Genomic DNA, 14561 nt, shown 5'->3' on the forward strand with positions numbered 1-14561 from the left:
AAATGCCTACAGTTTGGTCAAAGGTTACCACCGATACGAGCCTATATGGACGATCTAACAATACTGACGACAGCTGTCCCCTGCACCACGAGACTTCAGCAAAAGCTTCATCAAGACATCACATGGGCGAGGATGAAGATCAAGCCCAGCAAGTTCAGAAGCATCTCCATTGTCAAAGGTCAACTCACAGATCAAAGATTTCATATTGATGGAACACCTGCCCAACTGTGTCAGAAATGCCAGTGAAGAGCTTGGGCCGATGGTATGATGCTAAGCTCAAGGACACCGAGCAGTTTAAACAACTCAAAAAGGATACCATCACGTACATAGCTTGCATCAAGAAGACCTTGCTGCCAGGAAAACTCAAGCTGTTCCAGTTTGGCACACTCCCAAGACTCACGTGGCCTTTAACAGTGTATGAAATCCCCATCGACAAGGTGGAAAAGCTCGAAAGAGTAATCAGCACACATGTGAAACAGTGGCTTGGACTTCTGTGATGCTTAAGTCTTTTTGGACTGTATGGGAACGGCAAATTGGAATTACCAATTACAAGTCTTGTTGAAGAAGACAAGTGCACCAAAGCAAGGTTGGTCATTACCCTCACTGAATCTGAAGATACTGTTATTCGAACAAGGCCCCCCCCCCCGCCTCCCGTGTGGTAACGGGGAGGAAGTGGACCCCATCTGAAGCCGTTCAGAGTGCTAGGTCTGCTCTTCACTTCAGGGATGTGGTTGGCCAAGCCCAACATGGGAGAGCCGGTCTCAGGCTCGCCCCAAAGGCTCCTCAATGGTACAAGGCAACATCAGTGCAGAAGAGATGGCTCATGGTGGAGGAGGTGAGGAGACAGGAAGAGGCAAGGCGACACGCCAGAGCCATTTTAATGGCCAAGCAGGGCCAATGGACCAATTGGGAGAGCCTGGAAAAGAGGAAACTCAGTTGGTGTGACATCTGGGAGATGGAGGGATATCAGCTAACTTTTGTCATCAGAGCCACTTATGACCTCCTACCTACACCTCAAAATCTGAACCAGTGGCTCTCTTTGCTCTCTTTATCAAGCACCTGGATCACCAAGGCACATTTTAACAGGATGCACCATGAGCCTCAGCCAGGGGTGGTATACTTAGTGGCATAACCAAGTTCTCAGACAGCTGGCATCAAGCTTGGAACTGAGGCAAACCACTGTAAACGCTCTCCAACAAACATTGGCAGGAAATATCCACATTACACGATTTGTACCAGCAGGCCAACCTCCAGAGCACCAAGTAACATCAAAGGATATAAGCATTCTGCATGTTGCTCGGGATTGGAAAATGGACGTGGACTTGGAGAAAAAGCTTGTGTTTCCCCCAGACATTGTGCTACAACACTCTGGACAGACATAGTCCTGTGGTTCACAACAGCCAAGCTGGCATATGTTGTGGAATTGACAGTACCATGGGAAGATGGCGTTGAAGAAGCTTATGAGAGGAAAAAGACCAAGTACTCTGAACTGGCAACTGAAGCTGCTCAGAACAGCTGGAAGATCAAGATTTTCCCTGTAGAAGTGGGATGCAGGGGATTCGTTGCTACATCTACGACCAGTCTATTGAAGGTGGGGGTGAGGGGTGTCTCCCTCCAACAAGCAATCAAGTCCTTGTCAAATGCAGCAGAGGAAAGCAGCAATTGGATTTGAATTAAAAGGAGAGACATCAACTGGGCTGCAAGATGAAGACAAGAGGGTATGGAACTAAGGGGGTGTGTATCTGGGTCACCAGGTAGCACCATTGAGCCCTCTGGAGACGTTGTGGGCTTATCAACAAAATGTCAAAGAAGGAGGGTGCCCCCGATGATGTAGCTACCCTCCTCGTCACCACTCCAAGCCACTGCCAACATTGAGAGTGCCGACTTTATCATTGGGATTAAACCATCAAGTCCTAGTAGCTCTACTCTGCTCATTATGTCCTCCCATCTTATTGTCCACCTGAAGGGCTGTAAAACATTCTGCATTCTCTTATTGTTTTCCTTTGTACTACCTCACTGCATTGTTGCAATGAAATTATTTGTATGGATGGCATACAAGACAACTTTTTCTTTGCACCTCAGAACATGAGATGATAATTTAATTTTGGTGCAATGAGAGGTTTACTTTGGATTCTTCTTGAGTTTTTGTCAGAATATCTGACAATGACACCAAAGACTACACGTACACAGATAGCTCACAGGTACTCACACATTTACTGCATTAGACAAGAGAAAACAAATTACACAAACCACGGAGTATTGAGAAACAAAAGGATTTTGATGCACAAGTCCAAAGATCTCTGAAGATGGCAGCAGAGGTAGACAGGAGGGTGAAGAAGACACACATTTGCTTGCCTTAATTGGACAGAATATCATAACAGAGGAATTATGGTCCAGCTTTATAAAACATTGACAAGGCCATATGTGTAATATTGTGTGCAGTTTTGGTCACCACAGTATAGAAAACACATAATTGATCAAGAGAAAACGCTGATGTAATTCACCAGCATGCTGCCAGTTACGAGGACAGAATGGATAGTTCAGGTTTTATTTTCCTTGGAGCGGAGAAAGCTAAAGTGGGACCTGACTATACACAATTATGAGGAGCATAGATAGGGTAGAAAGAAGTAAACATTTCCCTACAGCAAGGGTATCTTAAATCAGAGGGCATGGGATTAAACCAAGGAGTAGGTATATGGGACATGCAAAGAAGGTTTTGTTTCCACCCAGAAGGTAGATAAAATTTGGAATGAACTGCCTAAGGGGGAACCATCAAGACAAGCATTTGAATTGTCAAGGTATAGTAGGCAACATAATGATAACTGGGATTACTGTAGAAAGAATTTGTTGGCATTGGCATGGGCATGGTCAGCTGATTGGCCTGTTCCTATGGTGCACGCCTCCAAGACTCTAAAGTAACGACTTCCACCAATTCTTCCCTTATTTATTTCTAAAGGTTTAATTTCAGATTTTGAAAATGTTCAAATGTACCTTTAATTAAGGTTATAAAGCTTTTGTTTAATTCCAGTTTGTATTACTTTAAAACAAAAAAACTAAATATTTCACCAGAGATCTGGATTTTGTGAAGTATAAGATTTTGTGGGGAACAGCTTTTAAAATAGCACATCATTCTTTTAAATATACCACATTCAAAACTATGCAGGCCATGGAGCCATGGAGGGAGTATATTAACAGTTATCAGTTTAATCCTCATTTTGGAAATTAAGAGTTTTTAGAAAGACTGTTGAACAAAATTAGTTTATAACAATTGACTGAGCTATTTTGTTATTATAAGTTTTAATTAAAAATTTCCCATCTTATAAGTGCTACAATGACCAGGTTTAATAGTGACTTGGGTTCAGGATGGCAGGTGGCTGATCAGATCTATGGGTATCACTGGCGTTGGGAGATAGGGTAAGGTATTGGAATCTGTACTATCATTGTGCTTAGGTTGTTCAGGGTGCTGGTAGCATTGTAGGAATAGAGTTGATGAAGTTGGTATTTGGCTGGGCCTCAGTAGATTGTAGTGGTTGGGAGAACAGAGGACTGGTGCTCAGGCTTTAAGGGATCATGTGGTTTGGTTGAGGCCTGGTGGATCATGAGGTCATTTCTGGAGACATGAATGGCGAAGGATAGGATGGGATATGGGTCCCAGTGTTGTGGTACAGTGGGAAAACCAGGTCATTCTGGTAATGTCCAATGAAGCTCATTCCAAGGATAAAATAATCTCAGTTTTATGCAGTGTTTCAAAATCAATGTATCTTAGTGGATGATATCACCCAGTGAACCCATGACATGGAAATGAAGTATGACTGACTGATTCTGGGTGTACCTGCTCAAGCTGTGGATTGATGCAACACAATAAAAAAAAAAGTTGTTTTCAATTTTTCCCTAGAAAATCACGGCATTAAAAGAAAGCATTGAATGATTATAGGCAACTACAGAAAGTAGTGCTAATTTTGAATCACAAAATGTTAATAGTGTTTTAATCAAGTGTGATTATATTTTTGGGATATCCTCAGGCAGCTAAATACCATCATTACCAAACTTGAGTACCAAGCAAGTTTACCGTGCGTTCCTCTACAAAATACAAGTATTCTGAGAGTTATTTGTGTTCCATTTTTTTTTCTAGTAGTGGAGTTTTTGGGGTATTAATTATATCAAAACAAATACATTGGATTTCGGTTAACTGGGATACATCATGACCTGTATATTTTCGCTCAATTAAGCGGCTGCTCCAATTAGCCGAAGTTAAATGAAAATAGTTAAAAATGTATAAAAAGGATAAACTACCATTTAACAGAGTAACAAATTATGTATTTAAATGAAATGCAGAACAAATTAGAACATTAGCAATAGTACTATAAAACTTTCGTATTAGTTCCTAATAGCTACTGACAGAGAAATTAATTCAGTGTATGCTGCTGCGTTCTTTTGGGTGACTAAATGAACAAAATCAGCGCAGATACTTAGTGTAGATAATGTTCTGCCTTCATTCAATGCTTTTGATGTTTGCATCCAAACTTCATTTTCACTGTAACATTCAAGATGACTGTCGATACCTTCAGATTCTTTGTAGGTCCTAACTTGCTGAAGTAGTGAAATAGTTTCATTTTAACTCCTGGCATCTCTAAGCCTAAGTGCTTGAAATAGCACAGAGAGCAGAAGTTTTGAATTGTCTTATTGCTTATCTCTTGCCAACCACCAGTGACAAAGATCTCTGTTTTTGAGACATGCAACTGATGCTATTTAAAAACTGTTCATTCTAAGCACAGTGTAGTATTCAATGGGTACATAAGTGCATGTGTCTGATGCTAGTTAGAGATTGTTTGGAAGCAGTCTCCTGTCCCAATTAAGTAGCAAATTGAATAAAAGGAATCCTGACTATTTTCTCGATTAGTTTTTTTTCTTTAAAAGTTATCCCAAATAAATGGTTGCCCTGATTGACTAATGGCCCAATTAACCAGAATCCACAGATTGTCATTTCATTTCATTTTTCAATCTTTTTTATTGATTTTCAAATAAAGAATATACAAATCGAAAGAGGAGTTTAACAAGTAGATAATATAAAAGACACATAAACAGCAATATTAAAAACAAAAAGCATATAATATCAAACTCAAATAGGTAATATATTATGCTGTTATATATACAACGGTCAGAGAAAAATTACAACTCCTCATAGCAATCGTGAAAAAAAAATTGGAAATTTTATTGATAGAAAAAGAAAAACCCCACTAACTAAACTGAAACAAAATAGAGAAAAAGAAAGATTGAGCAGTCCAAATGAGGATAAATTTAAAAGAGAAAGTGAGAGAGAAAAAAAAACACATTCTTCCAGTCATCTCTGAACCTTCATGGATTCATGGATAAGGGTTTTCTCCAAAGAGAGAGAGGAAAAAAAAAGATAAATTAAATCATGTGAAAATATTGAATAAAGGGTCACCAGACTTGTTCAAAATCAAAGGATGTATCAAATATCCGGCTTCTAATTTTCTCCAAGCTTAAACATGACATGATGGAGGAGAGCCAACAGAAAACAGTGGGCGAGTTAGATTCTTTCCAGTGGAGCAAAATAGCTCTCCTAGCCAGTAAAGTTGAAAAAGCTATCACATGTTGGGCGGAAGCAGACACTTTGCTTGCTTCCTCTGGAAAAATCCCAAAAATTGCTGTAAGTGGATTAGGTTGAACATCCATATCTATAACTTTAGATAATGTTCTAAACACATCCCTCCAAAAATTATTTAAACTTACACATGACCAAAACATATGGGTTAGAGTAGCCACTTCTGCATTACATCTATCACAAATAGGGCATATATTAGGAAAAATATGCGCCAATTTATCTTTGGACATGTGGGCCCTATGTACTATCTTAAACTGAATTAAAATATGGCGTGTGCAGATAGATGAATTATTAATTAAATAATAAATTTTACTCCATTGGTTATCCGAGAGTGAATGTTGAAGTTCTACTTCCCAAGAGCATTGAACTCTATCATTAGGCAATGTGCGAGCATTCATTAACTGCTTATAAGTGATAGCTATTAATCATTTTTGAAAAGGTTTAAAATGAAAAATAACATAAGCCAAATTTGAAGAGCAGATCAAGGGGTAATTTGGTAAAAAATCATATAAGAAATTCCTAACCAGTAAATACCTGAAAAAATGTGTATTGGAGATACCAAGGTAAGTAAAATGGTTTTTGGCAATATTAAAAGGTATTTGATCATAATAATCAAGATAATTATTAATAGGAAATAATTCACTTTTATGTAAATTAAGTTTATATCCAGAAAAAGTACCAAATTCCATAAATATAGATAACATAGAAGGAATAGATTTCTTCGGATTTGAAATGTAAACTAATAAATCATCCGCGTATAACGAAACTTTATGTAATTTATCCCCTCTCCTAATACCTGGCACAGAATTGAAATCCCTAAGAGCAATAGCAAGAGGTTCTAAAGCCAAATTAAATAATAAAGGGTTAAGGGGACAGCCCTGACGGGTACCTCTATATAATCTAAAATAAGGAGACTTTTGGTTATTAGAACCGCAGCTACTGGGGCATGATAAATCAATTTAATCCAGGAGATAAATCCTGGACCAAAACTGAACCTCTTGAAAACCTGAAATAGATAAGGCCACGCCACCCTATCAAAGGCTTTCTCTGCATCCAAAGATACAATACATTCAGATTCTTTGGTTGAGGGGGAATAAATGATATTTAATAATCTTTGAAAATTAAAATATGAGTACCTATTTTTAATAAATCCTGTTTGATCGTTTGAGATAACATTAGGCAAGATACTCTCAAGCTTATTTGCTAGAATCTTAGAGAGGATTTAAAAATCTACATTCAGTAAAGAAATAGGTCTATAGGATACACATTCCAGTGGGTCTTTCCCTTTTTTTGGAATCAATGAAATTACTGCTTCATAAAAAGTTTTAGGAAGGTTCCCAGAAGATGTAGAATCAGTGAATGTTTGATGAAGATGTGGTATAAGCGTTTCATGAAAGGTCTTATAAAATTCTACCGTATAACCATCAGGTCCTGGAGCTTTACCTAATTGCATAGAGGATATAGCCTTGGCTATCTCCTCTTGTTTAATAGGTTCCTCTACTTCCTTAGATGTTTGCATAGATTTGGCATGTCACCAAGAACTTCGTCAAACTTCCACAGGTTATCTAATTAGTTGCATCACAGCCTGATTATGGAAACATCGATGTCCAGGAATGGAAAAGCCTACAGAAAGTGATTAATATGGTCTATCACAAGCAAAGTCCTCCCCTTCCTTGAGTCCATTTAAATGGATTATTGCTCCAAGGAAGCAGCATTCATCATCAAAGACCTTCAGCATCCTGTCCATGTTCTATTATTGCTACTACCATCAGGTAGAAGGCACAGAAGCCTTAGGTCCCACACCACCAGGTTCAGGAACAGTTATTACCCTACAACTATCAGACTCCTGACTTGGCATGGACCACTACTCTGAAGGAATTCTATGCCCTACAGACTCACTTTCAATAACTATTTACAATTCATGCTCTCAGTATTATTTTTTTTTCATTTGTACAGTTCTCCTCCTTTGTGTATTGGCTGTTTGACAGTCTTTGACTGCTTCTGCATAGTTTTTCATGAACCTCAAAGCAGTATATGGTAACAAATATGACTTTGAAATTGGAATAATATTTCTCAAACAGCAATAAATTAGCAATAAATATTTGAATTTACCAAAATAAATAACTTTTTCAATAATATTTAAAAGTGCACACCAAATTTTGTAACTATGATAGATCTAAAATCAATCATTACAATCATTGATCATAATAATCAATGATTATTAATCATTATCATTAATCAATCAATAATTAGGCTCAATTTTGTGGAGGTCCACTAAAATAGATAACTGGTCCCTGTCATAGGTTAATAATGCATCAAATGCTATTTTTAACTCCCTCTGAGCTGTCTTGAGCACAACAGGTGTTGACTGGCTCTATTCAGGTTTTCTAGGCATCTATTAGGACTTTTAACTTGAGTGCTTCATTGTGATTATTCTTGTCTTCCACTGTAACATTGAGTTGATCAAATAGCATTCAAATATTTGGGGAAGGAATTTGGGCATTTTCTATCTATAAGTTCTTCAATCAGACACTGTCATACTAATTAAAATTGTAACTTGAACATAGCGAAGATATTAGCTGCAACACTCCCGAAAAATTGATTTTTTTTAGCAATTTATATAAAATGTTGCATAAAAGATGTCTATATACTTGAGATGTGCATATGTTAGTGAGCAGAATTTATCTAATAGAAAGTAGTCAAGAACTGTAACTTACTGCAAGGGATTCCATTTGCTACACAGCAAGCATGTCACAGGAGCAAAAAGCCAAGAAAACAGAGTGTAGAAGATCATTGTAAAACATGCATTAAAGTGCACAGTTCCATACAAGGCATTACCAAAGACGAATTTATATTTGAAAGAATCAAGATTCAAAAAGCTGCTAACCTAATGAGATCTTTTTTATCACTTTAGTGCAAATACATCTATGTACATGCAAACAGGTAATCATTTTACATCCAAATTAATTGCCAATTCTATTATGAACACACAGTTAATCATTTCTAGATTTTATACAAGCTTATTCAGTAAATAAACTATAAAACTGAGCAACTGGAGGTGAGTAGTTATTTATCATGATATTGTATTTTTAATATGCTTTCTGGTATTTTACAGAAGTCAGTACATTCTGGATAACTGAACAGGAAATCACATTGAATGCACTTGTAATGTTCTGCAAATGGTAAATGTGTGCAAAGCCTACTGGAGTTGAAGGCATTGCACTGTTACCCCAGTATATAAACAATTCCTGGAAAATCCCTACCCAACACTACCATGGGAGTGATTTCACCAGAAGGATTGCAGCAGTTCAAGGTGGCAGTGCATCACCACCTTCTTAAGGGCAATCAGGATGGGCAATAAATGCTCCCTTTGCTTTTGATGCCCACTTTCTGCCAAACAAACAAATAAAAATGTAATGGTCCCGGGTATGCTTTATACTCATTTTGGTATGTTATAAACTGTTTCAAACTTGTTAATGTAAAAAAAACGCATCAAGATTCCTGAGTTTTAAGTCTTAAATTTATAATGACATCACCTTAAACATAACTTTATTAATCTATGATATGAAGATTTTATTTTACCTTTTCTTCTGTATCTCCTGGCTGGTTTGTAATTACTGCATCTCTGATATTCCCAGGAAATGATGCTTTACAGTTTGCAAGCCACTATTTCAAAGAAAATATGATATTATTTACTTGCATCATAAAAATACACGTTCTTACACCAAACAAGCATTGATTCTACAAAACTGAAAAAATGTGGTATGAGCTGAACACAACAGGCAGACCCTTTACACCTAGTCTGGTAGCTTAGTGGATGTATGCTGCTGCTGGAGGAATCCTTACTAAAATAAAAGGTGGGGGTTTTGGGGAGTTGTGGAAAATGGGACCAAGGCTCTGTAGGGAAATTAAAATCTGACACCATACCTAAATCTGACCATGAGAAATTTGTTTTATGGTCACAGAACATTTCCATTCACATGAGAACTGGGTTCAGCTTTGGAGCCCAAAGGGAATCTATTATTCACTGAACATTCTCAGGAACTTAGAAATGTCACTCCAACTAATTGTCTCTACTTAAGGAAAAGGAGCTAATAAACCCTATTTAACTATAAAGATAGGAAATAAAGCTAGATTTACAGTAACATTTCTAGCAAATAAACATGCAACGATAGTAATTTTATTAGCAGTTAAATATGTATTCTTTGATATATCCTTAAGTTAACAAACCAATTGTGCAGCTTCTTTCTTGTTGTTGTATGTGTCCAAATATTCCTGTAGTTCTAAGACATTGAACTTCAGCCTTTCAAGAAGGCCACAAGAAATCAACTGCAGAGAAGATAGTTGACAGCAATAAAAATTATATTGAACATATTGTTGATATGAAAAACACATGTATTTTGGAATGAATTTCTGCTTGAAGAAATTGAAAATAATGAAATTATTAGCAGAGTTAAAAGCCTAAATGGATTTTAAATAGTAACTAATATTTAGATTAACAATTTAATGTAAAAATGTCAGTCAATAGGTACTCACAGTTTCAGCATCTAGGAAAATGGTGGGACATTCTGAGCAAGAGGTGAGCACCTCTGAAGAACTCATAAATTTTGATCCTATTCCTCTCAGACTGTCTCCAAGGAAACTTGCTGCATCCCAGGTTAAGGAACAAAACTTCTTCTGAATGCACTGAAAAATAATGAATGTTTTCATTTACTTATGTGTACAGTATGTTTCCAATTTCTAGGTCTAACAATTAATATATTATCAATTGGTTCTTCATCCTAAAATACAGCAAAATTTTTCTTCATTAATTCTGCTTTTAAGTATTATTTAGATCTAAAGCATAGGAATAATATCATAAAATGGATCACATGCCGATAGTTTAAACTTCAAAATACATTTTTATCGAAGTATGTATGCATTATACAACATTGAGATTTGTTTCCTTACAGCAGCCACAAAACAAAGAAACCCAAAAGAACCCATAAAAAATTTACACTGTCACTCAATGTAATAAAAATTACCTAACACACAATTAAAGCACAAAAAAAATTCACTTATTGGTTAGAGATGTGTATGTATAATACTTATTTTAAAATCAATGATCCCTGTTGGTAGTTTATGCTGGAAAGATCCGAGGTCCAATATTTCAGGGCTATGAGTATCTTGGAATTGAACATTAACCTTTTCTCTTCCCCGGATGCTACTTGACACTGAGTGCTTCTGTCACTTTTTGTTTTGATGCCAATGGAAGTACTTTTTAAAGCATTAAGGAATATGCAGAAAAAGTGAAAATAATTTGCTTTCCACTGAAATAGTTACTTCAATGATGTTATCAAGAAGTAATTGTAGTTTTACAGAGAACATATATTAAGTTTCAGTATCCATTCATACAATACTATTAGAATATTATTAGTATTCAAATAATATGTAATTTTTAAATGTTCTCACCTGAAACAGTGAAGAGAAGACATGAAATGTATGGACTGCACATGAACCATCAGAATCAGACATTAGTTGATTGATGTGGGTGCGCCATGCCTCTTCTGCATCATCACATGCTTTAGGCTGAAATGCTGCAAGAATTGCAGAAAAGAAAGGCGAAGGAGGGGGCGATGAATGGAGATCATGAAGCCCAAGTCTATCACCTTCAATAAAACTGTAAGAAAGTGACATAAATATCAGAAAGACATAAAACACTGCAGATGCTGGTATCTATCTGGAACAGTAAACAGAAAGGTAGAGGGACTGAGCTTCCTCCAGGCAGCATCTATGGAGGGAAATGGACAGTTAACATTTTGTGTCAAGACTGGGATTGCTCTGTAAAAGGAGGACATCTCAAATGTCCTGGAGTGGAAAGCCTCATCTAAAAACAAACAGATGCAGAGGAGATGGAGAAATTTTGAGAAATCCTTACAAGAGACAGTGTGAAAGTATAGTAGTTAAAGAGTCAGTGGATTTGCAGTAAATGAAGTGTTTCGACCTGAAATGTTGACTGCCCATTTCCATCTAAAGATTATGCTCGAGCTGCTGAGTTCCTGCAGCTTTTTGTTTGCTGTAATTTAAAAATCACACCGTGTAACTTGAAAAACAAATAAATCCTTAGAGCTGAAGACCCACTCAACTAAATTCTTGCTAACATCTCCTCCAGTCTTGAATGAATTAGTTAACCTCAGTGCCTGCTTTAAACTCATTGCTCATCATCACTTTTAGTTCCAAGCTCTGATAAACATGTTTATGACTGAATGATTTGGTAACATAATCCACTATAAAATGTACAGGATGACTGGAGATTAATGAGAGAGTGAAAGTATGATACCTTCACCTTTGCAATGATACTAAGATTGAAACTGGATTGAGACTAAAGAAAAAAAACAATACCCAATAACTAATGACAATAGAAACAGATCGTTCCGTTTGGCTCTCAAATGATTCATGAATAATGCTGTGAAATTAGAGCTTGAGTGCCTAGCTTGATATTATGTATTGAGACAAATTCACCATGACACTTGATCTATCTTAGAAATTGTGCCTTATGAGTTTTTGCACAGGCCTCAGATTCAGATATTCTACTACAAATAAGAGTGTAAGAACATAACACCTCAAATTACTAGATCCCACAAATTCTTCCATGACTTTTTGCAATTGTGGAGAGTGCAATGGAAACAAATTAGGGACCAGAGTAGGATTGCAAAGGAATGGGATGTGGGGAATAGGAAGAAGATGAGAGAAAGGAAAGGGTCTCATGACCTTGATCTTACTCTAATGATAAATGAGATATGGGAAGTGGGAGCTGTGGCAGGAATTTGGTTTTGAGAAGACTGGGATTGGTTTGCAAATTATGTGCATTAGGGATTGGGGGTCTTTTAGATTTGGAGATCATTGGAGGAGTGGGACAGGTAGAGATTGATTGGGAGGAGGCACAGACAAGAGGAAGTAGGTCTGATGACAAAGGTACCCAGTGTCATTAGTTGTAAATTGGGTGGAGGAGAGATACGGGTGGGATGGGATGGGTTAGGCACAATCAATAACTACAGAATTGTTATAAAATTGTTTAAAGGCGGCAGCAGCTTGGTAGAAGATCCTTCAGATACTCCAGCAACGATCAAGTAAAATCGAACCCTCTGAATAAGAGCAATGCAAACCACAACGCTCTTGCCAGTGTGGCAGTAGAAGTGGAAGGACTATTCCAGTAGTGGCGGTGGATGTGCTTAATAGGTAAAACAGACTTTTTCTGTGCTGTAACAAATCTATAATCAATCAATTTTTCTTGCTACCTGTACATGATGATTGTTATCTCACTGTTCATCTATACTTTGCAAAATTATTCTGCTGTAAAATGTCTTTATACATTAGTCCTAACAACTTCACACATTTCTAGACCAGCCTTCATTTTTATGATTCTGCCCATTCACCATTCCATCTAGGTAATCCTTAAGTCTACAATTATCTCATGACAATCTACTATGCTGCCAAGTTTAAAAAATCAACTATGGTCTAAGACATCAGAATTTACTTAGGCTATCTGAAGTTTATTTAAACCTTGAAAGTCCTGACTGATTCACATCTCCTTCACCCTTTTCTTCTGGTTCTGTTATTTCGAGGCTGAAACTGTCATTGCCCTCAAGAGCTGAGGGAAGTTCACTTGTTGACCCAGAAAGTTCGTCTTCCTCAGGCATAAATTCAATTTCCTAAAAATAAATTAAGATTCAAGAATTAGTAAGATTGAATGAACAAAAAAACTGTAAATTAACAAAGCTAAGTAAAATCTAATGGAATAATTCTATATTCTATAACATTAATTTTCTCTATAGAATTTAAATAGCATGTTATTAGCTATCATCTATGGCTAACAATTGCTGTGTTTGATAATAGAAACATAGAAAACCTACAGCACAATACAGGCCCTTTGGCCCAGAAAGCTGTGCTGAACGTATCGAAAACCTAACAACAATGCTGTGGGCCTGCTCTGGCTGCTCCAGGCTTCGTGTCTGAGGACTCTCTTTTATCCTAAGTGTTATTTGCTTACTTTTATTGTTTGCACAATTTGTTTTTTTTTAAATCTCTGCACATTATCTGTTTGTCAGTCTTTTTTTAATGGGTTCTTTTAGGTTTCTTGTTTTGTGGCTACCTATAAGGAGACGAATCCCAGAGTTGCATAATGTATATATACTTCAATAGTAAATGTACTTTGAAATTAATACAGTATTTTAGAAAGAGTAATAATCTCTCTTTTTGGGCTAAGTTGTGAGATGAACAATTGTACTATCACATTGCGAGTTTTAGGCTTTTGTGCTTGCAATTATCATTTTTCAAGATTCCTGATTAAGAACATACAGATTTATAGAAATTGGCACACAAAATATAAGCAAATTATTTAAAATATTTTACTTTGAAATAATTATAATCTCTTAACTGTGCCTCACAACCAGAAGTGCCCTACTGAATTTCTAAGGTGATTTGATATTATCTGTTTTTTTTGTATAATAATGATTTAATACAGCAAATGTAATTGAATTTCCAGATTCATATATTGAACTCAATACAAGAGATGTCTATAATGATGTCATGCAATTGCACTATCACAAAAAATTTAAATCATAGGTTTGTTTTAGGATACAGCAGGTGATAACAGTATCTCAGAGTTCATTATTCAGTAAAATATATGGATGAGTCAAGTGCAGACAAAATAATTACAATATTTACATAAAAATAGGGAGCAGACCAGAATAAGAGGAGGGACTGACTTGCCTGCAATTAAGCCTTTGTCAGCTCTATAAAGTTCATCCATATTGCTTTATTTATTATTTATTCAGAGATACAGCACAATAACAGGCCATTCTGGTCCAACTAGCCCACACTGCCCAATTACACTCATCTGACCAATTAACCAACTAACTCGTACGTCTTTGGAATGTGGGAGGAAAAGTGGAGC

The 14561-nt window shown here is 36.6% G+C and overlaps 1 protein-coding gene across 3 annotated transcripts in view; it reads right to left on the bottom strand.

Annotated features, from left to right (window-relative positions):
- LOC132391211 (protein furry homolog) overlaps positions 1-14561 on the bottom strand; it is a 260162-nt gene that overhangs the window by 17947 nt on the left and 227654 nt on the right. For all 3 annotated transcript variants that reach the window (XM_059964113.1, XM_059964112.1, XM_059964114.1), the window contains exons 54-58: positions 13169-13317; positions 11078-11285; positions 10163-10312; positions 9857-9955; positions 9209-9292 (exon numbers count right to left, since the gene is read on the bottom strand). In XM_059964113.1, the coding sequence (XP_059820096.1) occupies positions 9209-9292; positions 9857-9955; positions 10163-10312; positions 11078-11285; positions 13169-13317 (690 nt within the window). The remainder of the gene's footprint in view (positions 1-9208; positions 9293-9856; positions 9956-10162; positions 10313-11077; positions 11286-13168; positions 13318-14561) is intronic.

Source organism: Hypanus sabinus, chromosome 3, assembly GCF_030144855.1.
Source record: "Hypanus sabinus isolate sHypSab1 chromosome 3, sHypSab1.hap1, whole genome shotgun sequence".
NCBI lineage: Eukaryota > Metazoa > Chordata > Chondrichthyes > Myliobatiformes > Dasyatidae > Hypanus > Hypanus sabinus.